Source organism: Poecilia reticulata, chromosome 1 (genome assembly GCF_904066995.2).
Source record: "Poecilia reticulata chromosome 1, P_reticulata-male-v2, whole genome shotgun sequence".
Classification (NCBI taxonomy): domain Eukaryota; kingdom Metazoa; phylum Chordata; class Actinopteri; order Cyprinodontiformes; family Poeciliidae; genus Poecilia; species Poecilia reticulata.
This window is the reverse complement of record NC_088830.1, coordinates 19,874,528-19,901,132: the sequence shown is the minus strand read 5'-3', so window position 1 is coordinate 19,901,132 and position 26,605 is coordinate 19,874,528. Positions and strand designations below refer to the sequence as shown.

The window sequence follows — 26,605 nt, the reverse complement described above, 5'->3', positions numbered from 1 at the left end:
TCACTGGCTTGAATCTTGAGGATTGTGAAAGATCTGTGCAAAAACAAACATCCGACTTTGCATCAGCAGTAAAACTTTGGTTCAACATAAACATAAATGTTCTTGCAAATGGGCTCTTCTTCATTATATTTGCATGGAATACCTACTTAAATTTGCATGTATGATTTTGTATAGTATTAACTCACATAAATGACATTAAGTTTTAATACTAGACATTGGGTTTCTACATGCAAATCTAAACGTGTTAACCTTATCAAACTTTGCAAGAAGTGTTTGAGCTGAACTGCCAAAATCAGTTCTCATTGTCACTGCATGTGACAAAAATCACATTATTGTGTTCATATCGTCAGCCCCTTGTTGTCACAACTCCCTGATGAACCTTTCATCCCCGTCACCTTGCACACCTATTGTGTGATTGATCTGAATTTCGTGGATGTGTTTATTTATGCAGAAAATAATTCTCAACTTTCATGAAGAAGTTCATTAGCATAGACAGTCAAAACACCATTTTTTTCAGTAAGAGAGTAGATTTTGAGGAACAATTGTTTGATGGCGTGAGGAAGTACGTACTGAAATATTAGACTCCCCCTGCTCAGTTCTCGTCTGATGCAGCAGGACACCTCACAGATGCCTTTTTTTTTTTACATGAAAATTTTTATTTTTTTCCAACCTCCTCCTCCAAACTTGTAGTAGTTGTTCCTCTCTGCCATGATCGCTGTATTTACTCTGCTATTGTATATCACAAACAAAACATCATGACGTACACTGCAGTAGGAGGAGTAGCTTGGCTTGTGCATCTTGTGGATTGTGATAGATATGTGCGAAAACAAACATCCAACCTCGCATCAGCAGTTAAACCTTGGTCCAACCATGCTGGCCCCTGAGGTCTACATTGTTAAGATAACAAAGAATTATTTCTGCCTTTTTATATTAATTCATTTAGTTGCTGTTGTTCAGTAAGTAGTAGATTACTTCCAAAAATATGACTTTGTGGCTCATGATAGTCATCTTTTACGTCATGGCAGGAATGAAGGTGCCTAAAAAAAATGAACTGCCATGCTTTTCCTGATTCAGGTACTTCACCTAAAATTAGATTTGCTTGCATAGCTTTCATTTCTTCCTACGCACATTTTCGCACACACAAAAAGAGTGCCAGAAAATAAGAGATCTGTCAAGATGTTATAATCCTAGATGGGATATGAAATATATCACCAAGTATAAAATCTGATATCAAAAGTACATTTTTGACAGCAAAAGTAAATTTTTGCCAATGAAGATCGGCAGTATGTTATCAGTGGGATCATTCCTTAAGAAAATTATTCTACTGTATTCCCCTGTATTGACTCAGTAATTACTGGTTGCAAACAACAAACTGTTTAACAAAGGGCAGTATCATGTTTGTATTTAAGCTGAAGCGATAAAGATATGATTAAGTTGTGAATTTCCAGGTTTGTCAGTGTTAAATAGTCAGTGTTAATTATAAATATTTTATAAAATATAGTCTTAAAAATTTCACAGCTGCAAGCTAAACTCAAAAGTTAACAATAGATTTTAAACTGTGTTGATATAAATCCTTTATTGCTCAAAGTTAGGTTCCCACAACTAGATCTTGTCCATTAGGATAGTTTGTCAAATGTTTTCTTATGAGTTTCTGCTTAATCCTGCAGTTTCCTTACTGGTGTAAAGTTGATTTATGGTAACAATTACACACTGCATGAAAGACAAGGAAACAACTCTAAATCACAACTTCCCAAGCTCTACTCATGCATTTTGGCATATTAAACTGCTCTAGTAATTTAAATGCTGCTTCTGTATGTGCCATCAAGATAGCATAGATGCTGACTGCATTACTCATCACACTTTTTGGGCCTTTTTTCTTAAACCTACGTCAATGTGAACCCCATCCTTCCTCCTCCCGCCTCTGTCTGGATTGTTTCTGACATCTTACATGAAGAGATGAAACAAGTTCAGCTAGTTAGGTTAGAAAAAGAAAGAATTTGTTACCTCCTTCAAAAAGCCTCTGCCACTGATAACTCCTCATTTTCATCTTCTGGCTTGAGGCAGAAAGGTGTTTGTCGCCTTCTCTTTCAAAACTGGTGACTGTAAGGAACTTGCGGGATAGTTGAACTATACTGAGGTAAAGGAAAACATTACTTATTTATCTTATTTATATTTCTTGTTTCAAACCTAAAACTTAAACTTTCAAATATGAGAAGTCAATAAATTGTGGGAAGAAAGAGAGCCCTTTCTATATTTTTCAAATCTTAAAATTTCTGAATGAAGCTTAGTTAGACTTGTTGGGTTACTTTGCCACTATGTTAAAATGAATTTAAATTCCTAATTGTAAGTATCCTGATGTATGTTTCCTACTATTATGCATTTTGCTAAATGCATGTTTGCTTTTTGTTTCCTTCCTGGTACTTTAAATGAAAATTCAGTAAATTATGACAAAAAAACAGAAGAGGCAAATCACGCATATGAAAAAATATCATAATGTGTTATAATTAATATTAATATGTAGATATTTAATTTATTGGTTTTGCAGTGTGTGGATACTCACTATATAAATTTTTTGTAGAAATTAAAAGCAATTGTGGTCTAGCTTTGGAGAATTTTAAACCATTTAGGATTTTTGCTTCATCATTGTATTTTGGCAAATGTATGGTAATTTAACCATTAAATCTCTTACAATAAGAGAACATCTATGGAATAGGAAAGGTCCTTATCAGACAACTTATCTTATTCTACAAATATTTATAAACATGCAATTATGAATATTCTGAAAACTAAAAAAAAGATTATTGTTGTTTCTGAGTACATTAAAGGGCTATTTTGGGTCAAAGTGCAGGGGCCAGAAAGTAGTGAAATATACAGTTGTTTTGTCATCATCATTATTATTATTATTAGTTTGCTTTATCTGTAGGTATTCTGTCAGTGACTCAAAAACTTAAATGAGAAATTATAGCACAATGTTTTATCTACAAAAATGAAAATGTTCATTTTATATTCATTCTATTTTTCATTTGATGGGTCCTGGAATTTAAAGGATCTTGTTGTTTTATCACTTGTGATATTTTATTACATTCTGCACAAAAGTCCAGATCAAAAACTGGTGATTCACCTGATCACTGCATATATCTGACATTTCTTTTTTTTTTGGAAATGTTTGCTATTCATCAGTTATTCATAAAATATTTATATAAACATACTTTATAGGTGGAAAAAAAGGATGCGGTAGCTTCTGCAGTTACATAGAAATACTTAAAGAACACTGCTTAACTAGAGTTTGTCATGACTGTTTGCTAATATTTTAAGATGGTTAAGGAATTTGTTTACACTGTCCTGTGGAAAGTGGATACACCTGTTAATGGAATCTTGAACTGCAGCTGCAGATAGGAGACAGCTTTGTCATGTGGGCAAGAAGTTTCACAAACGTTCCTCTGGAATGATGGTGTACCCGGTTTGACCACCCTGCACTGGCAAAGTGTTAGAGTAGCAAATCTCTTAAGACTCTTGAGACTGCTGAGTTAATCTGTTTCAGGGTGAGAATGAGGATACAAAACTGGTGCAGCCAGATTCACTGAATAAAAGGAACTTTTGTTCTGGCAAACACCTCAACCTCTTTCCTGGGCCCATTTCAATCCCAGATACTTAGAATAAATTAATTTATGAGCTGCTTTAATTTGTTAAATGTGACTTTAAGTCATGATACTTGGATAAATAAACATTTGTAAGCTGTAATATCATGTTTTTTTAGGAGGAAAGCAGAAACCACATCTATGTTAACAGTAGATGTATAATGCTCTGCAAAATAACATATTAAAATGGCTCTATTCTGAATGAATATTTCACAGAAAGCTGACACCTAGAGGATGGCACCTCACGTGTTCCTTCTCCTGTTAGCAGGTGATGAAAATGTTAAAGTTCATATTTGTATATGTGGCTGAGCTACCCATTGATCATAGTTTTTCTACAGGTCTAATAGGAGCAGCAAAAGCACAAGGTCTGACAACAGGTAACACATTCAGATTCACTGCATTACTCAAATTTTGAGGTTTATTGTTGTGATTTCACAGCGTATCCTATCAGAATAACAACAATTTCTAACAATGCCAGGAAAATATAATGAAAATAACCAGATAGTTTTAATTGTTTTAAATCAAAAATCAACAAAGTTACCACCAGTAACTTGGCAAAAGCAAATAATTGCTATTTTACAAATAAAAGTGGGGTAAAATCTTTTAACAGTTAGTAGGTTTTCCTCTAGTCTTCAATGTATTTTGAAGCATAATTACTGATCATAGTTGGATATTATTTTAATAATCCCTAAGGTTTCAACGTCATCCAAAACATGCCCACTTGTATATCACTTCAATCAGTGAGTAATATGACAGTACATAATATTTGCCACTAGAGGCCAGTCACAACCAGGAAAAGGATCACAGATAAAAATATAATTTTTATTGGTGCTAGATAATGCTCATATTTGCTTTGAAAATTGACAAAACACAAACTAATAGCTACTACAAGCTATATTAAGATTTCTCCAAGTGCTTTCCACTATTCATAAAACAAGAGAAAACAACTTCACACCTTTTCTTCTTCTTGGGATATTGGAAGACCAGATTCAAATTCAGAGGCAAGATTACAGCCAATACTAGTAAATAAATATTTCACTGCAATCAATTGAATCTCTCTACAAGTGAATTTATCATTAACATTTAGTGCAACAACTTCAGATGCAGTAATTTCAGCTTCAGTCACTGCAATGTCAGCAGTCATTACAACCTCACTGTGAAGTAAAGCCTTAACATTTGCAGCCCGATAGTACCATCTCCCACATTCAATGTAACAACATCCTAGATAAAGAGCTTTCTTTTAAAAATCACATAGCAAATTTGTTACGAACACTGAAAATGAAGATTGGGTTTTATTGCTGAAATGGATCTTGTTTCTCTCTTAAAGCTAGAAGTAAATTGGTAGCTGCAACAATCCTGCCACTAAACCTTTAAAATTTCACTGAATCCCAATTTAACTTCAGAACACAGAATTTCTATCTCAGTTTAGTATACATGGCAAGTGTATCAGGTAGCACAGCCTATTTAACATTTAATGCATTTTTACAAGCCGATACTCATGTTTTAATAAATATATTTCTGTATTTCATCATTTATGTTTATTTGAATTTGAAATTAAAATTTTCAATTTTTATAGCTATCGCTGTTTTTTTATTTTGGGTAACCAGTAACCACAATAAATTCTGCCTGAAACAAAAAAATTGTTTTCTTTCACTCAGCCAAACAAACAACTATACCACCAGAGACCATGAACTCAACACTAAATAGCACTGAGCTCACAACATTGGCATCAGGTAAGCTTCCTTTAGCAGAGCTAAAATGTTATGATGAGCTATGTTCATATCCAAGAATATTCTATATTCGATATATGTTTAATAAAATCTCTTGATTCATTTCAACAGACAATGGAACACAGTCAACAACCAATGAAACCACAGCAATACTAATACCTGAGCGAACAGCTTCAGGTAGTTTTACTGCTACCACATTAAAACTGCAATGATAATCTGGTTATTTGCTGTGCAACAAGTCTATTAGATCTTATTAGATTAGATTTTAATAAAATCTCTGCATTCAAATTGACAGCCAATGGTACAGAGCCAACAACCAGTGAAACCACAACACAAGTGACTCAGCCAACAATTTCAGGTAGTCCTACTTCCACTACAATAAAATTATAATGTTTATCTGATTGTTTGCAAAATATCAATAAATAATCAATAAATAAACCACAAAAACACAAGAAACTCAGACAACACTTTCAGGAAATTCTAGTGTATTTTATCTGATTATGCTGTGCAACAAACCCAGCTGGCTTTTAATAAAATCTCAGCATTCGTTTCTGCAGCTAATGCAACCGAGTCACCAGCTATTGTAACTGCAACAACTCAACAAGCAACTCACCCAACAGGTTCAGGTAATCCTTACTTTCCCACAGTCAATATGTTATGATAAGCTGATTGTTTGCTGGGAAACAAATCTTGAAGCCATTTAATAAAATTACAATGTTTAATTTCTCAGGCAATATGACAGATTTGCCAACTACTGTAACTGCAACAACACAACAAGCAACTCAGCCAACAGGTTCAGGTATTCACACTTCTACCATAATCAAACTTTTATCATGAGCTGATTGTGTGCCAATCAGTTAAATATGTACCACTGTCAAAATCGCATTGCATTTTCTAATATTTTAATAATGTCCATCACATTTTCACTTAAGCTCTATTTTTCACTTCAGGTATGCAGCCCCTTTTATACATAAGAAAAGGTTTTATGGGCCCATATGTCAATGCGAGAATTTTGTTGCTAAAGTAGTGGTGTGCTTAGGTTTAGTTCAGGGGTGTCAGACTCCAGTCCTCAAGGGTCACTGTCCTGTGGTTTTTGGATGTGCCACGGGAGGGCACGGAGCTGTGGGGGGGCTGGAGGGCGCGGCTGCCCCCTGGCCCGGGCCCGGATGGGTGCCCATGGGGGCCCGGGTGTGAAGGTGCCAGGGAGGGAGGAATGGTTTCAATTCGCTTTAATGTCTGATTATAGATGGAGAAAGTGCGCCCTCGCCTGTTCAGAAAGGTGTATGTAATGTTAAAGTTACTGTCCCTCAAGGGAATATATAGTAGTCAGTACCAGTAACTGTTTGACTCATGGTTTAGCCGATGTGCTTCCTGGGTAAAAATGAAACAACCCATCCCCCCACCCCCTTTCAACAGTTTCAAGCAGCGCAGGTGATACACGTCGGGGGCCCGGTCATTGGCCCCGCCCCCCGGCCTGACGCTGACTTGTTCCGCTAGTGGCCACAGGTACAAAACACTGGAATGAAATGGCTTAATTACCTCCTCCTTGTGTAGATACATTCTCCAGAACCTTGCTAACGACCTAATTATTCTATTCAAGTGTGGTGCAGCAGACAACTAAAAGTTGCAGGACAGCGGCCCTTGAGGACTGGAGTTTGACATCTGCGGTTTAATTGGAAAATAATAATTTAATTCTTTTACAATCCTCATAAAATTCAAAATCATCCTGATACTTTTCAAATTAGTAGATCTAACTGCTAAAGACAAAACTGCGTATGTTAGTAGGATATTGATCCTAAAATAATTTCTATTAGTTTATGCTAACTTGTTCTGTGCTTAACTCCCAAAATTATTCCTTAAATTTGAAAATAAATAAATAAATAACGACCTGTATATTTATGTCACTTAGAGTTGCCACCCGTCCCGTAATGTAGCGTCCCGTATTGAACCGATACGGGATGCGATTTGTTCCGTATTCTACAAATGTGGATGTGTAATAATAAAAAAGTGGTCTCCGAGTACTTTATATAGTAGGCTGCCCCAGTCATTGTTTCACTCACGGTGTTGCGATATTGTGCTGAACTGCTTTCTGGGTAACACACACTAACCCCCCCTCTTTACAAAATACAGGGACTGGTCCCTTATTTTAATTTCTGAAAGTTGGCAACCCTAATGTCACTACATAAACCATATTTAAACAAATATTTCCATAACTATTGTTCTTTTAGGTCATGTAACTTCAGAGGCAGCCACGAGCATAACAACTACACCATCAATCATCACCATGCCAGGTAGTCAAACATTTACTTTTATCAAATTCTCACTGACTGTCCCAAAAATTTTCAAGTTATCCAAATTTTAGGGATTGCTTTTTTAGTTGTGGGTTACATTTTTTGTAGTGAACTGATTTGTTTGTAACGTGTGATAACAAGTCAACACATTCTAATCCACTCTTAATGCAACCTCACCACCAGTAAGCCCAGCATCACCAGCAGCCAACATCACCTCAACTCCACTCACTGAAACTTCTGTACCAATCAGTGCAACATCAGCAGCAGCCAACATCACCTCAACTCCACTCATTGAAACTTCTGTACCAGTCAGTGCAACATCACCAGCAGCCAACATCACCTCAACTCCACTCATTGAAACTTCTGTACCAGTCAGTGCAACATCACCAGCAGCCAACATCACCTCAACTCCACTCACTGAAACTTCTGTACCAGTCAGTGCAACATCAGCAGCAGCCAACATCACCTCTACTCCACTCATTGAAACTTCTGTACCAGTCAGTGCAACATCACCAGCAGCCAACATCACCTCAACTCCACTCACTGAAACTTCTGTACCAATCAGTGCAACATCAGCAGCAGCCAACATCACCTCAACTCCATTTATTGAAACTTCTGTACCAGTCAGTGCAACATCAGCAGCAGCCAACATCACCTCAACTCCATTTATTGAAACTTCTGTACCAATCAGTGCAACATCACCAGCAGCCAACATCACCTCAACTCCATTTATTGAAACTTCTGTACCAGTCAGTGCAACATCACCAGCAGCCAACATCACCTCAACTCCACTCATTGAAAGTTCTGTACCAGTCAGTGCAACATCACCAGCAGCCAACATCACCTCAACTCCATTTATTGAAACTTCTGTACCAGTCAGTGCAACATTACCAGCAGCCAACATCACCTCAACTCCATTTATTGAAACTTCTGTACCAGTCAGTGCAACATCACCAGCAGCCAACATCACCTCAACTCCACTCATTGAAAGTTCTGTACCAGTCAGTGCAACATCACCAGCAGCCAACATCACCTCAACTCAATTTATTGAAACTTCTGTACCAGTCAGTGCAACATCACCAGCAGCCAACATCACCTCAACTCCATTTATTGAAACTTCTGTACCAGTCAGTGCAACATCACCAGCAACCAACATCACCTCAACTCCACTCATTGAAACTTCTGTACCAGTCAGTGCAACATCACCAGCAGCCAACATCACCTCAACTCCACTCATTGAAACTTCTGTACCAGTCAGTGCAACATCACCAGCAGCCAACATCACCTCAACTCCATTCATTGAAACTTCTGTACCAGTCAGTGCAACATCACCAGCAGCCAACATCACCTCAACTCCATTTATTGAAACATCTGTACCAGTCAGTGCAACATTACCAGCAGCCAACATCACCTCAACTCCATTTATTGAAACTTCTGTACCAGTCAGTGCAACATCACCAGCAGCCAACATCACCTCAACTCCACTAACTAAAACGTCTGTACCAGTCAGTGCAACATCACCAGCAGCCAACAACACCTCACCTCTAGTCACTGAAACTTCTGTATCAGTCAGCCCAAAATCACCTACCGTTGACATCACCTCAACTTCATTCAATGGAACCTCACCAACAATCACCAGGAGCTCAACAAAAGTCAACATAACCTCATCACCCATTTCCACATCACTACCAGGTAGTTATTTAAAGTTTGATTGAACATGATGCTCCTTAACCATGTGTTTGAAGTTCTACTTGGGTCAGTGCCTGTTTATCATGAAATATATCTGAACCACCTAATATAATCTCAATATTATGTTTAAAGTACTAAAATTAATTCAGTAGCAGTTTTCCCAACTCTACCACCAATCAGAGCAATTACAAATAGTCTTTTAAATCACCAATGTGTTGAATATTTATGTATTGGGAAAAATACATAGTGTTAAGTAATAATTTTTAAATATTTTTGTTCTGTTTAGTAACCTCACAGCAAACAGGTACAACCTCACCAACAGTCAGTGAAACACCACCATCTACTCTGTCACCTGTCAGACCAACCTTAGCACCTATCATCGCAACTTCGCCATCTACAACGCCATCAACTAAACCAACAACTACTACAACTACTACAACTGCTGCTACAACTACAACCACAACACCTGCACCACCACCAAAGCCAATAGTTAAATTAGAATTTAAGATGCAGCAAGAATTCAAACAGGAGTTGTCAAACAAAGAATCAAAAGAGTTCAAAGATCTTGCAAAAAATGTGACTTCAGCAGTAAGTTTGTTTATATCGTTCAAAGTTGTTTGTCATATGTTATTGTAAGTTTTTAAAGACAAGCATCAAAAAGATTGCAACATTTGATAAATATCAGTAGCCATCAATAGTGTACTATGTTTGAAAAATAATATAACAAATATTTGAAACTAACACATACTTTTAGACTGATGCTTGAAATAAACATGCTTACACAATCTATGATGTATGTTTTTATCTAAAACTCTTATCTAGAAAATGTGTGCTTTTTACAAAAGCATATCTAAACATTTTTAGATTGCAATAAAACTGCATATGAGGAAAAAGTAAAATGGCTAAAACTGTTACATTTATATAATGAAATGTAATTTATCCATTTCTGTCTTTTTCTCTCCTAAAACTCTTAACAGCTTAATGACGTCTATTCCAAGAAACTTGGATCTGTTTTCAATCGAACTGAGATAAAAGAATTCAGGTATAAAGAAGACATTTCCAGCCCTTTATTTTTCAAAAGCAGTACACTTGTTTTGTAATGCAGAAAACTATTCAACAGTGAATGGAACATAGGGCAAATATATGCACACATATATAATATATAAATTATTTGTGTTGCAGGCAAGGATCAATTGTCGTCGACTCTGAGCTGATATTCAATAACATCACAGAAATACCAGATACCAATGTCATTGCTGAGTCTTTAAAGAATGCGAGTTCTACCCCAGATTTTGGTCTTGCTGTCAATGTGTCTTCTATTGCTGCAGATGGTAAGGTTTATTTACTTCCACTTAAAAATGTTGACTAGCGTAAATTACCGGTAGGATGGACACTGCTAGATCTATTTTTATATGTTAAATACTTTTGCTTCATGTACTGTATACAGGGTTGCCAAGACTCTTCCAGAAAGAGACTGAAACCTTTCATTTTTCTGCATCTAACTCTGCTCAGATGTATCTCACTTTAATTAAGTAAAACATTTCCATTCAAAGCAAAATATTTGTTCTACTCTGCTTTCTGTGATTGTATAAACACAGTACTACTACTCAGATAATTCTCTCTAGGTTTCTGTTCACTCTACAGATACTTTCAGTTTTTGTGGTGCTGCATGAGTACTAAAGAGTGATTCAGAGGATTTGTTGATTCAGACTTCCTCACTCTTGTTTTAAAACTGCTAGTCCTCTCTGATGTCTAAGGTTGGAGTTTATGTTCTACCTAACCTCCAATCCAAAATCAACCCCTTGGTTTTTTAAATATTAGCCTCTTAGACCTGGAAGAGTCACTTTGGATACATTTTAATATTTCATTGTACATTATCCATGTCTGTGTTGGCACAATTTTTAGTTAGCAGTGGTAGAGGACACCTAGCATACCTAGTTTCAGGAAGTCTTCCAAACTTAAAGAGCAAATAAACATACTCACCTTAGCAATTGCATCAGTCTGTTAAAGTAAAACATCAGCTTAGTAATAAAGCTTGTTCAAGTCACTGCAAAGTTTATAGAGTAAAAAATTTGTATTTGATTTTTCACAATAAAAAAATGGCAGAAATATCTCACGTTTAAAACTTTTCACATCCACAGCCCAGTCTTACTTCAAGCAAACCAAGTGTGAAAACAAAGTTCAGAACAAATTCAAGAACAACCAATAACCAATAGCAGAGTCAAAGATGTGTTATTTCTTTATTTTTTTCTTCTTTTAGTTGTAACACCTACAGTTCCATCCCCAACGACTGCCATCCCAACTACGCCTATAACATCAGTGAGCATGACATCCATAACAGGTATTTTCTATTATTTGAAAAGGAATATTATGCTTTCGTTATTTTAACAAACCGTGGTTATTTAATTATCTTTTAAAATGAACAATGAACAGCGGTGATATCTTGAAAACTGTTTTATGTCGTTATATTAAGCTAAATGTAATATATTCTTACCTCATGAACATTCACAAATATAACATCCCTAATATTCAACATGACTTCATCACAACTTAATGCAGCCTCACCAACACCAGATACAACTTCCGTATCAGTCAGTGCAACATCACCTGCAGTTGACATCACCTCAACTCCATTCAATGGAACCTTACCAACAATCACCAGGAGTTCAATAACAGTCAACTTAACTTCAACACCCATTTCCACTTCACTACCTTGTAGTTATTTAAAGTTTGCTTGAACATGATGCTCCTTAACCATGTGTTTGAAGTTCTACTTGGGTTTATCATAAAATATATCTGAACCACCTAATATATTCTCAATATGATGTTTAGGCTGCTAAATTTCATCACTAGCAATTTTCGTAACTCCAAGAGTACTCATTGCAATTACAAAAAAAATTTTAACCATTAATGCTTTGAATGTTTATTGAGAGAAATGATTAAGTAACATAGTGATTATTTATAATACTCTTATTATAATATTTATAAAACTCTTTTTGCTCGATTTATAAAAAGCTCCTTTATAGCATGTTTATAATATTACAATCTTGGTTTATTCCTTTCACAAGCTCTGAAGTCTTAAATATTTCTTAAATGTTTTTTCTTGTGATAATAATAATAGTAATAATAATAATAATATATTTTCAACAAATAAAACATTGCGAGGTATTTCATTGTACTTTTCACTAAACTAACTTCATCGCCACTAATTGCTCAACAATCAGAGCCCATGACAGCAGCATCACCATATTGCATTCACAATACATATAATATGAGGGAACCTTTGCTTGATTATGGTTTTTAATCAGTTTACCATGTGACTTCATCTACAGCAAATGTAACCACAGTGACCCAACCTCCAACCAATGCAACAACACCAGTAACCACCGTGACCCAACCTCCAACCAATGCAACCCCACCAATAACCACCGTGACCCAACCTCCAACCAATGCAACCCCACCAATAACCACCGTGACCCAACCTCCAACCAATGCAACCCCAGCAATAACCACCGTGACCCAACCTCCAACCAATGCAACCCCACCAGCAATCACCATGACCCAAACTCCAACCAATGCAACTACACCAGTAACCACTGTGACTCAACCTCCAACCAATGCAACCCCACCAATAACTACCGAGACCCAACCTCCAACCAATGCAACCACACCAGTAACCACCATGACCCAAACTCCAACCAATGCAACTACACCAGTAACCACTGTGACCCAACCTCCAACCAATGCAACCCAACCAATAACCACCATGACTCAACCTCCAACCAATGCAACCCCAGCAATAACCACCGTGACCCAACGCCCAACCAATGCAACCCCACAAATAACCACCGTGACCCAACCTCCAACCAATGCAACCACACCAGTAACCACTGTGACCCAACCTCCAACCAATGCAACCCCACCGGTAACCACCGTGACCCAAACTCCAACCAATGCAACCACACCAGTAACCACCGTGACCCAACCTCCAACCAATGCAACCACACCAGTAACCACCGTGACCCAACCTCCAACCAATGCAACCACTGTGACCACTGTGACCCAACCTCCAACCAATGCAACCACACCAGTAACCACCGTGACCCAACCTCCAACCACTGTGACCACTGTGACCCAACCTCCAACCAATGCAACCACACCAGTAACCACCGTGACCCAACCTCCAACCAATGCAACCACACCAGTAACCACCGTGACCCAACCTCCAACCAATGCAACCACACCAGTAACCACCATGACCCAAACTCCAACCAATGCAACTACACCAGTAACCACTGTGACCCAACCTCCAACCAATGCAACCCCCCCAATAACAACTGTGACCCAACCTCCAACCAATGCAACCCCACCAGTAACCACCGTGACCCAACCTCCAACCAATGCAACCACACCAGTAACCACCGTGACCCAACCTCCAACCAATGCAACCACTGTGACCACTGTGACCCAACCTCCAACCAATGCAACCACACCAGTAACCACCGTGACCCAACCTCCAACCAATGCAACCACTGTGACCACTGTGACCCAACCTCCAACCAATGCAACCACACCAGTAACCACCGTGACCCAACCTCCAACCAATGCAACCACACCAGTAACCACCGTGACCCAACCTCCAACCAATGCAACCACACCAGTAACCACCATGACCCAAACTCCAACCAATGCAACTACACCAGTAACCACTGTGACCCAACCTCCAACCAATGCAACCCCACCAATAACAACTGTGACCCAACCTCCAACCAATGCAACCCCACCAGTAACCACCGTGACCCAACCTCCAACCAATGCAACCCCACCAGTAACCACAGTGACCCATCCTCCAACCAATGCAACTACACCATTAACCACTGTGACCCAACCTCCAACCAATGCAACCCCTCCAATAACCACTGTGACCCAACCTCCAACCAATGCAACCACACCAGTAACCACCGTGACCCAACCTCCAACCAATGCAACTACACCAGTAACCACTGTGACCCAACCTCCAACCAATGCAACCCCACCAGTAACCACCATGACCCAACCTCCAACCAATGCAACTACACCAGTAACCACTGTGACCCAACCTCCAACCAATGCAACCCCACCAATAACAACTGTGACCCAACCTCCAACCAATGCAACCCCACCAGTAACCACCGTGACCCAACCTCCAACCAATGCAACCCCACCAGTAACCACAGTGACCCATCCTCCAACCAATGCAACTACACCAGTAACCACCGGGACCCAATCTCCAACCAATGCAACCACACCAATTACCACCGTGACCCAACCTCCAACCAATGAAACCCCACCAGTAACCACCGTGACCCAACCTACAACCAATGCAACCACACCAGTAACCACCGTGACCCAACCTACAACCAAAGCAACTTTGACAACAGGTGATATTCTTTTCTAATTGAACAAAGCAAGTATTAAATTGGAAGATAAATATTAAAAACATTGTAGATATTTTGCCACACAGTACAGGCAAATTGTGAACTGCTAAAGTTTTAAAGGGCGTTTATTTATGGTGGTTATAATAACAACATCAATAATAATAATGTAATCTTTTCAAAATCAACAATATAACCAGTTACTCCAGCGACAACTCCAGTGGCAGCAGATTCAAAGCTCCAGATGACATTTTCACTGGTAGAAGATTTTACCGTGGGTCTGGAAACCTTTGGATCTCCAGCGTTTGTCAACTTCTCAACAACACTAACTAGTCGAGTAAGCTTAACTGATTTTTTTGTTGTCTCATAATTGAAATATCAAATGAATGAAACTACACCAATATACAATAACAAGATCAGCATGTGTAAAAGAATTAGACTTGTTAACTAAACATTCTTTGTGAATATCATCTGTCTCCCCTGACTTACTTCTTTTACTGTTTTTCAATTCTTCAGCTGAATGACATCTATAGTCGGAGATTCAGGTTTTTTCTGCGAGTTCTGATCAAGGCTTTCAGGTAAATATCGATGTTGGTCAGGAAATTGTTATTAAAGATGTATGAAAGAAAACTCCAACAAAATTATTTGATGATCATTAACTTTTCAAACATTTTTATTCTATTGTGTGACTCTAATCATTGGGCAGTTGTGCTCAAATTTTAATTGTATAATAACACATTCAGAATATCAGATAATGTGTTCTTGTGATGATTATTAGAAATGAAAAATACAATAATAATTTCTTCTTTGCAGACGAGGTTCGATTATCGTTGACTCTGATGTGATATTTGCAAATGCGAGCTCTGTGCCAGACCCTCAAGCTGTTGCAGAGACTCTGGTGAGCGACAGTGCCAGCTTGAACTTCACGCTGAATGCAACAAGTGTAGTTGTGACAAGTAAGAGTTTATTTTTTCATCTGGTTGTTTATTACATAAAATAGATGGAGAGCAATTGGAGTTAAATTTATACCAAAAACTATTCCAAACATTCTTTGATGTTCTTTGTCTTTTTGCAGGAGTCTCTGAAACGACTATTTCTCCAACTGTGATTTCAACAGGTAACTACAAAACACAGCCCCTTTCCTACAGTTTAACTTCCTCTAGAAAAGAGAGACGAGGGGATTTTTGTACATTCACTCAATGCAACTCTACCAAGTGTTGATGCTGTTTTCCAATTGAATAAAGAAAGTCCTTTTGTGTCATGAAATATAAGATAATTATTAAGAGCACCAGAGGGGCTAAGCTTGGTTTATTCCTTCCACCAGCTCTGAAGTCTTAAAGATTTATTTAATTTTTTTCTTGTGATAACGATAATAATAATAATAATAATAATAATAATAATAATAATAATAATAATATCTTTCCAACAAATAGAACATTTGTGAGGTATTTCATTGTACTTTTCACTAAACTAACTTCATCGCACTAATTGCTCACCAGCATCAGCTTCACAAGCACCATATTGCATTCACATTATTTCACATTATTATGAATGCAGTATAATATGAAGGAACATTTGCTTGATTATGGTTTTTAATTAAGCAGTCTCCCATGTGACTTCATCTACAGCAAGTGCAACCACACCAGTAACCACGGTGACCCAACCTCCAACCAATGCAACCACACCAGTAACCACCGTGACCCAACCTCCAACCAATGCAACCCCACCAGTAACCACCGTGACCCAACCTCCAACCAATGCATCCACACCAGTGACCACCGCGACCCAACCTCCAACCAATGCAACCACACCAGTGACCACCGCGACCCAACCTCCAACCAATGCAACCACACCAGTAACCACCGTCACCCAACCTCCAACCAATGCATCCACACCAGTGACCACCGCGACCCAACCTCCAACCAACGCAACCACACCAGTAACCACTGTGACCCAAACTCCAACCAATGCAACCCCACCAGTAACCACCGTGACCCAACCTCCAACCAATGCAACCACTGTGACCACTGTGACACAACCTCCAACCAATGCAACCACACCAGTAACCACCGTGCCCCAACCTCCAACCAATGCAACCACTGTGACCACTGTGACACAACCTCCAACCAATGCAACCCCACCAGTAACCACCGTGACCCAACCTCCAACCAATGCAACCACTGTGACCACTGTGACACAACCTCCAACCAATGCAACCACACCAGTAACCACCGTGCCCCAACCTCCAACCAATGCAACCACACCAGTAACCACTGTGACCCAACCTCCAACCAATGCAACCCCGACTCCTCTCATTGCAACTTCTGTTCCAGTCATTTCAACATCACCAGCTGCCAACATCACCTCACCTTCATTCAGTGCAACTTCACCATCCACTGTGTCACCTGTAAGCAAAACGTCAGCACCCACCATTGCAACGTCCCCAACAACATTACCATCAACAACTACAACTACGACAACTCTTGCTACAACTACAACTACAACACCTGCCCCACCACCAAAGCCAATACTGAAGTTACAGTTTAAGGTACAGGAGCAATTCAGTCCGTCGTTGTCAAATAAATCATCAACAGATTACAAAACCCTTGAGAAAAGAGTGACTGTTGAGGTAAGTTTGGTTCTTATTTATAATTGTTTGTCATATTGTTCATTTCATTACAATATTTTAAGCTTTGAAAGCCCAGCATTCCAAGACATTGCAGTATTAGATAATTCCTTGTGTGCCATTTTTGCAAAACACCATGATGTATGACATCATGATATATATCTATTTACTGTTTTTTTCTCCTAAAATTTTTAACAGCTCGATGATGTTTATTCCAAAAGATATGGGCCTAAATTCAATCGAACTGTCATCAAAGAATTCAGGTATAAATAAGACATTTCAAGCAACTGAATTTTTAAAAGCAGCATAGTTGTGATTTCATGCAAAATATTCCTTGTCATTTCAGTCACAATAAAAGCTCTTGTTGCTTTATATCTGCCTGTTTTAGTTTACAGAAATATATATAAACTATTCGAAAAATGTTTTATGTCTGTTGCAGAGAAGGATCAATTGTAGTTGACTCTGAACTGGTTTTCAATAATGAGACAGCACTACCAAATACCAGTGATGTTGTGGAAGCTTTAAGGAATGCAAGCTCCAGCCCAGGTTTCAACTTGACTGTCAACACAACTACTATTGCTGCAGAAGGTAAAGTTTACTTCCACTTTCAAAATCTTGAAGCTGCTGAATTTGTGTTTAAGTGTTCTGTTTCATGTAAAGTTTACTCTACATGACTCAGTCTTATAGGGAAAGACTCTGATCTGTTCTTATTTTCTCCATCTCCAACTCTTTAACTAAGCAAAGCAGCTCCAATCAAAGCAAGACATTTTTTTTTCTACACAGCTCTCTGTGATTGTATTAACATGGTAGTACTTGGAGATATCTCTCTGGGTTTCTGATCGCTCTGCTGATGATTGTAGTTTTGGTGCTGCTGCTTGAGTATGACACAGGGATTTAGGTGGTCAGGATACTCTAGTTGAGGCAGGTTTATGCTTTGGTCCTCTCTATCTCTCTGAATGAATTTTTCATGTCTGTGTTTCTATGTCATTAGTTAGTCAGAGAATACCGAGTACTTTTGAGGAATCCCAGGAGGATTCCAAACTCAAAGAGCAAATAAACGTATTCACCTCAGTAATCCAATTTATCTATTTTACCAAATCATCAAGCATTAACAATACTTGTCCATCTAATTCCAAAGGCTTGAAATAATAACTAACATATATTATATAAAGGCTTTGAATTTCTAGCACTACCAATAACTAATAGCAGAGTTAGTGATGTTTTTTTTGTTTGTTTTTTTTACTTTTTAGTTGTAATACCAACTCAACCACCTCCAGTCCCAACTACAGCTACAACAACACCGACAACAGCCAACATGACTGTACCAGGTATTTTCATAGAACATTTGAAAACAATCATTATGCTTTTTGTTTTTTTTACCAGACCATAATTATTTCTTAAAATGATATGGATATTTATAGGATTTTTTTAAAGTGTTTCACATCATTATTTTGAACAAACAATAATATAAACTTTTCTCATAAACATTCACTAACAAGCTCCCTAATAACAAACATGACTTCACCATGACATACTTCACCACCAAATATAACTTCACTATCATTTAGATCAACCACACTTCCACTCAATACACCTTCACCATCAGACCAAAATCTACAGCAATCTACATAGCATCACCTCCTCTCAATGCAACTTTAACCTCAGTCAGCCCTATGTCACCAGCAGCCAACTTTTTCACCCATCAGAATCACCCTTTGACAGTAAGATCACCAGCAGGTTATAGTTTGGCTTCCAATGAAGCAAAACTAAATGCTATGAATGGAAGGTTATGGAAAGATCAGAGAACAGCAGTGTGAAGGAGGAATGGTACATTTCAATCTGCAGCTTGTGTTAAAAATCCAGATCTGGTTCCATTATACTATTACCACCACTAATTGCTCACCAGACAGACTCCATGACATTAGCATCACAAGCACCATATTGCATTGACATTATTCGCACTATTAAGAAAACCATGTAATATGAGGGAAACTTCGTTTGATTGTTGTTTCTAATGAAGCAGTTTCCCATATGGCTATACCTCCAGCAAATGCAACCACACCAGTAACCAACGGGACCCAACCTCCAACCAATGCAACAACACCAGTAACCAACGTGACACAACCTCCAACCAATGCAACCACACCAGTAACCAACGTGACCCAACCTCCAACCAATGCAACCACACCAGTAACCAACGTGACCCAACCTCCAACCAATGCAACCACACCAGTAACCAACGTGACCCAACCTCCAACCAATGCAACCACTGTGACCACTGTGACCCAACCTCCAACCAATGCAACCACACAAGTAACCAACGTGACCCAACCTCCTACCAATGCAACCACACAAGTAACCAACGTGACCCAACCTCCTACCAATGCAACCACACAAGTAACCAACGTGACCCAACCTCCTACCAATGCAACCACACAAGTAACCAATGTGACCCAACCTCCAACCAATGCAACCACACCAGTAACCAACGTGACCCAACCTCCAACCAATGCAACCACACCAGTAACCAACTTGACCCAACCTCCAACCAATGCAACCACTGTGACCACTGTGACCCAACCTCCAACCAATGCAACCACACCAGTAACCAACGTGACCCAACCTCCAACCAATGCAACCACACCAGTAACCAATGTGACCCAACCTCCAACCAATGCAACCACACCAGTAACCAACGTGACCCAACCTCCAACCAATGCAACCACACCAGTAACCAACTTGACCCAACCTCCAACCAATGCAACCACTGTGACCACTGTGACCCAACCTCCAACCAATGCAACCACACCAGTAACCAACGTGACCCAACCTCCAACCAATGCAACCACACCAGTAACCAATGTGACCCAACCTCCAACCAATGCAACCACACCAGTAACCAACGTGACCCAACCTCCAACCAATGCAACCACACCAGTAACCAACTTGACCCAACCTCCAACCAATGCAACCACTGTGACCACTGTGACCCAACCTCCAACCAATGCAACCACACCAGTAACCAACGTGACCCAACCTACTACCAATGCAACCACACAAGTAACCAACATGACCCAACCTCCAACCAATGCAACCACACAAGTAACCAACGTGACCCAACCTCCTACCAATGCAACCACACCAGTAACCAATGCAACTTTGACAACAGGTGATATTCTTTTCTAATTGAACAAAGCAAGTATTAAATTGGAATATAAATATTAAAAGCACTGCAGATATTTGGCCACACCGTACAGGGAAATTATGAAGTGTTAAAGTTTTAAAAGGTGTTTATTCATGGTGGTTATAATAACAACATCAATAACAACATCAATAATAATAATAATAATAATCTTTTCAAAATCAACAATATAACCAGGTACTCCAGCGACAACTCCAGTGGCAGCAGATTCAAAGCTCCAGATGACATTTTCACTGGTAGAAAATTTTACCGCGGTCGTGGGAACGTCTGGATCTCCAGAGTTTGTCAGGTTCTCAACAACACTAACTAGTCGAGTAAGCTTAACTGATTTTTTTGTTGTCTCATAATTGAAATATCAAATGAATGAAACTACATCAATATACAATGACAAGATCAGTATATGTAAAAGAATTAGACTTGTTAACTAAACATTCTTTGTGAATATCATCTGTCTCCCCTGACTTACTTCTTTTACTGTTTTTCAATTCTTCAGCTGAATGACATCTTTAGGCGGAGATTCAGGTTTTTTCTGCGAGTTCTGATCAAGGCTTTCAGGTAAATATCGATGTTGGTCAGGAAATTGTTATCAAAGATGTATGAAAGAAAACTCCAAAAAAAGTATTTGATGATCATTAACTTTTCAAACATTTTTATTCTATGGTGACTCTAATCATTGAGCAGTTGTGCCCAAATTTTAATTGTATAATGACGCATTCAGAATATCAGATAATGTGTTCTTGTGATGATTATTAGAAATGAAAAATACAATAATAATTTCTTCTTTGCAGACGAGGTTCGATTATCGTTGACTCTGATGTGATATTTGCAAATGCGAGCTCTGTGCCAGACCCTCAAGCTGTTGCAGAGACTCTGGTGAACGACAGTGCCAGCTTGAACTTCACGCTGAATGCAACAAGTGTAGTTGTGACAAGTAAGAGTTTATTTTTTCATCTGGTTGTTTATTACATAAAATAGATGGAGAGCAATTGGAGTTAAATTTATACCAAAAACTATTCCAAACATTCTTTGATGTTCTTTGTCTTTTTGCAGGAGTCTCTGTAACGACTATTTCTCCAACTGTGATTTCAACAGGTAACTACAAAACACAGCCCCTTTCCTACAGTTTAACTTCCTCTAGAAAAGAGAGACGAGGGGATTTTTGTACATTCACTCAATGCAACTCTACCAAGTGTTGATGCTGTTTTCCAATTGAATAAAAAATGTCCTTTTGTGTCATGAAATATAAGATAATTATTAAGAGCACCAGGGGGCTAAGCTTGGTTTATTCCTTCCATCAGCTCTTAAGTCTTAAAGATTTATTAAAATGTTTTCTCCTGATGACGATAATAATAATAATATCTTTCCAACAAATAGAACATTTGTGAGGTATTTTATTGTACTTTTCACTAAACTAACTTCATCGCACTAATTGCTCACCAGCATCAGCTTCACAAGCACCATATTGCATTCACATTATTTCACATTACTATGAATGCAGTATAATATGAAGGAACATTTGCTTGATTATGGTTTTTAATTAAGCAGTCTCCCATGTGACTTCATCTACAGCAAGTGCAACCACACTAGTAACCACCGTGACCCAACCTAAAACCAATGCAACCACACCAGTAACCACGGTGACCCAACCTCCAACCAATGCAACCACACCAGTAACCAACGTGACCCAACCTCCAACCAATGCAACCACACCAGTAACCAACGTGACCCAACCTCCAACCAATGCAACCACACCAGTAACCAACGTGACCCAACCTCCAACCAATGCAACCACACCAGTAACCAACGTGACCCAACCTCCAACCAATGCAACCACACCAGTAACCAACGTGACCCAACCTCCAACCAATGCAACCACACCAGTAACCAACGTGACCCAACCTCCTACCAATGCAACCACACCAGTAACCAATGCAACTTTGACAACAGGTGATATTCTTTTCTAATTGAACAAAGCAAGTATTAAATTGGAATATAAATATTAAAAGCACTGCAGATATTTGGCCACACCGTACAGGGAAATTATGAAGTGTTAAAGTTTTAAAAGGTGTTTATTCATGGTGGTTATAATAACAACATCAATAATAATAATAATAATGTAATCTTTTCAAAATCAACAATATAACCAGGTACTCCAGCGACAACTCCAGTGGCAGCAGATTCAAAGCTCCAGATGACATTTTCACTGGTAGAAAATTTTACCGCGGTCGTGGGAACGTCTGGATCTCCAGAGTTTGTCAGGTTCTCAACAACACTAACTAGTCGAGTAAGCTTAACTGATTTTTTTGTTGTCTCATAATTGAAATATCAAATGAATGAAATGACATCAATATACAATGACAAGATCAGTATATGTAAAAGAATTAGACTTGTTAACTAAACATTCTTTGTGAATATCATCTGTCTCCCCTGACTTACTTCTTTTACTGTTTTTCAATTCTTCAGCTGAATGACATCTTTAGGCGGAGATTCAGTTTTTCTTTTCTACGAGTTCTGATCAAGGCTTTCAGGTAAATATCAGTGTTGGTCAGGAAATTGTTATTAAAGATGTATGAAAGAAAACTCCAACAAAATGATATGATCATAAACTTTTCAAACATTTTGTCTTCTGTTGTGTGACTCTAATCATTGGGCAGTTGTGCTCAAATTTTAATTTTATAATAACACATTCAGAATATCAGATAATGTGTTCTTGTGATGATTATTAGAAATGAAAACTACAATAATAATTTATTTTTTGCAGACGAGGTTCGATTATCGTTGACTCTGATGTGATATTTGCAAATGCGAGCTCTGTGCCAGACCCTCAAGCTGTTGCAGAGACTCTGGTGAACGACAGTGCCAGCTTGAACTTCACGCTGAATGCAACAAGTGTAGTTGTGACAAGTAAGAGTTTATTTTTTCATCTGGTTGTTTATTACATAAAATAGATGGAGAGCAATTGGAGTTAAATTTATACCAAAAACTATTCCAAACATTCTTTGATGTTCTTTGTCTTTTTGCAGGAGTCTCTGAAACGACTATTTCTCCAACTGTGATTTCAACAGGTAACTACAAAACACAGCCCTTTTCTATAGTTTAACTTCCTCTAGAAAAGAGACACGAGGTGATTTTTGTACATGCACTCAATGCAACTCTACCAACAGTTGATGCTGTTTTCCAATTGAATAAAGAAAGTCCTTTTGTGTCATGAAATATAAGATAATTATTAAAATCATCTTATGATGCTGTTTTTCAGGGCACAAACTTTTTGGTGCCCATTATTTTATTTCTTTTTAATGAAACAACAATGAGAAGTATCCCATTTGTTTATTTGTAAAATTTAATTGCCACAAGTATGTTATTTATTGTTAATTGTGTTAGATTTACTCCTGCATTTATATTTTGCTTGTAATGCCCTTTGGCTTAATCTAGGTTGCTGTAATTTGCCCTGTTAATGAATAACTGTAACTAATTTTACACTTCTACTGTAAAACCAGTAACTACAGCAACCCCAACCACGACTACAACTGCAGCACCCACAAATCCTCCAACTGCCACTGAGGGATTTCTCTTCATGAGGTTTGGTCTCAACAAGGATTTTCAAACAGAATTAGCCGACACCACTTCAACAGCATTTCTCCAATTGGCTTCAACTGTGGTCAAGGAGGTAATTTAACTTTACATTATAACCACTTTGTGTAATAAGACTATCAAAATTAAATAACTTAGGGTGTATTTAAAGGTCTTTTAAGTAAATGCTAGAACATAATGGGAACAAATATTACTATAAAAGTAGCACATTTACTGGGTGCTACTTGGTGCCAGTGCGAATTTAATCTTTTCATTTTCTTTCAGCTCAACAGAATTTGCCTTGGCATCTTCACTGGTTATAGTCGCTCACGCGTCAATTCCTTCAGGTAAGACTATATTACTGTCACTGTCTATATTTCATTGATGTTTTGTCGTTAGGTTACTTTTTCAGGTGCTATAATTAGATTTTTTTTGTTTGCTTGTTCTTTTTAAGGAATGGATCTGTGATTACCAACGTGACTCTAGTGTTCAGAAGCACGTCTGTTCTTCCTAACTTAAACAGTGCTCTGTCACTGCTGGAAAGGGAGCTTCTTAATTCTAACATACTGAATTATATAAGTGGCAGCCTGACTTTAGGTAAGTTACAAGAGATGCAGACATTGAAGTACAAGAAAGAGTTAACATTAAAACTACAAAGTGTGATGCTAAACAAAAATATTAGCAATAAAAAAGTTAAACACAATTTCACACACAAGCATTCTTTCAAGTCATATGTAGAATTTGTAATGCAATTCTAAAGAATTTTCTCACTAATAAATTTAATTCTGTTTTTAATGTTTTCACATCTACAGCATCGGGCGGTCCTCCTCTACCCACAATGGGAAGTTTGACTTTCTTTTCGCTGATCATGCTGGCTGTGGCACAGATGCTGATCAACTCATAGTACTCGAAACACGTGCATTGTCATTTGATGCAAGCAGGCATGCAGTAACATTGAAGTTTGACATAACACATGCACACTGTGAAACTTACCACATGTGGTAAAAAGATGTGTCTTGTGGCGTCAAAGATTGAGAAAGCAAACTGGAATGTCTTATTTAATTTACGAATCAATATATCTTTTTCTGTTTTTTAAATACATATTTCTTAGATTTTATTCAGTAATAGCTTTTATGTAAAAATGCAAATGTCTAAATTATCATGGGTGATATATGTCTTGATAAATGTAATTCATGACTCAGCAAAATACATTTTTCTTATTTAAATCCATATTGCCACCAAAGAATATCAGTGTGGTCAGTATGGTATGGTGTATAATGCTATGAGAAGAATGGAAAAAATGAGCTTATTATGAAGATTGTGTAATTTAAACTACTACATTGTATAAATTATTTGATAGACTGTAATGTCCTGACACAATTATCTGTGGTAAGAAATAAATAAGTAACTTTTAATGATTCCTGTTGAATATTAAAATGGGAAAGATTAATTTTACTGTTGATCAAAAATGTAATAAAACATTACTTTTAAAGACCTACATGCTGGCATTATTTTATTTTACTTTGATCTAGATTTACATTGAGATTTCAAATGAGTACTGTACACAAGGCTTCTTTAGAGACAATTTAGATTTTTGCTCAAATTTGTTAGAGTTGAAAACAGAATATTACATACTAATAAAAAGACATTGCTTTTTTGTGTAATGTTGAAAATATTTCCTTCTTTAGATCGTGTAGGATTATCAATATAATTTATAGTTTTTACATGTCAGATTAATCAGAATTTTTTTTTATATAATTTGTTTTACTTTATATTAAGTACTTCATATTCATTAAGGTTGCTCTTCCTTTAAACCATTTGAAGAGATGATGTAATGGCATTGTAAGTTTTTGATTGAGACAATCTGAATTAAATTTGAGTTATCTGTGGAGATAAGCAGGATTCTAAGTGAAATTCCCCAATGATTCCATCCCTTGATAAAATGCTTAGATATTTAAATTTTCTCCATTTTGTTTGGCCAAACTGTTTTATTCAAGTATAAACACAACTGCAGTGACCAACTACCGTACAGATCAGGTAGGTGATGAGTGCTGTGCTCCAGAGATGCATGTTTTGATTCAAAATAAGCAAATCAACCAAAGACCAAAAGCAAAAGGCTTTAAAATGCTTTCTGCAGAGTGTCCTTTACTATTATCAGCAATGTAACGAGCCCTGTACCAATACAGACTGAAACCCCACTCCGAAAGGAATTACTTTAAAAGCAAAACAAAACAAAAAAAAGCCGGAAGAGTTAAGTTGAAGTGGATTGAGCTACCTTTACAATGTTACTCAGGAAACAAGAAACATGATACCTAAAAGGACAAGTAAATATTGACAGTAGATGATGTATTGATTGATTGATTGAAACAGTGGTCATGATTGATTAAGATAATTGTGCACAATTTGTTTTGCTCTATCTAAAGAGTTTCAATATTCATGAGCAAA

General features: G+C 37.8%; 1 protein-coding gene across 5 annotated transcripts; it reads left to right on the top strand.

Annotated features, from left to right (window-relative positions):
• Positions 1-1,990: 1,990 nt before the first annotated feature.
• Positions 1,991-25,658, top strand: LOC103467348 (uncharacterized). 5 transcript variants are annotated; one of them, XM_081608278.1, is made up of 38 exons: positions 1,991-2,137; positions 3,855-3,906; positions 3,977-4,015; positions 5,297-5,371; positions 5,480-5,545; positions 5,664-5,726; positions 5,926-5,994; positions 6,099-6,167; positions 7,597-7,659; positions 7,843-9,351; positions 9,635-9,936; positions 10,326-10,390; positions 10,531-10,679; positions 11,609-11,689; positions 12,681-14,768; positions 14,963-15,099; positions 15,279-15,340; positions 15,576-15,718; positions 15,838-15,879; positions 16,391-16,801; positions 16,844-17,391; positions 17,587-17,651; positions 17,828-17,976; positions 18,639-18,716; positions 19,436-20,557; positions 20,768-20,904; positions 21,084-21,145; positions 21,379-21,521; positions 21,641-21,682; positions 22,160-22,537; positions 22,738-22,874; positions 23,054-23,118; positions 23,352-23,494; positions 23,614-23,655; positions 24,088-24,257; positions 24,446-24,507; positions 24,615-24,757; positions 24,973-25,658. In XM_081608278.1, the coding sequence occupies exons 2-38, from the start codon at positions 3,873-3,875 to the stop codon at positions 25,062-25,064; spliced, it is 9,045 nt and encodes a 3,014-aa protein (XP_081464404.1). In that variant the 5' UTR covers positions 1,991-2,137; positions 3,855-3,872; the 3' UTR covers positions 25,065-25,658. The 5 variants fall into 5 exon arrangements, with proteins under 5 accessions (XP_081464404.1, XP_081464401.1, XP_081464406.1 ...); XM_081608275.1 differs by having other exon boundaries at positions 16,391-17,391; XM_081608280.1 differs by lacking the exon at positions 19,436-20,557 and having other exon boundaries at positions 16,391-17,391.
• The last annotated feature ends 947 nt before the right edge of the window (positions 25,659-26,605 follow it).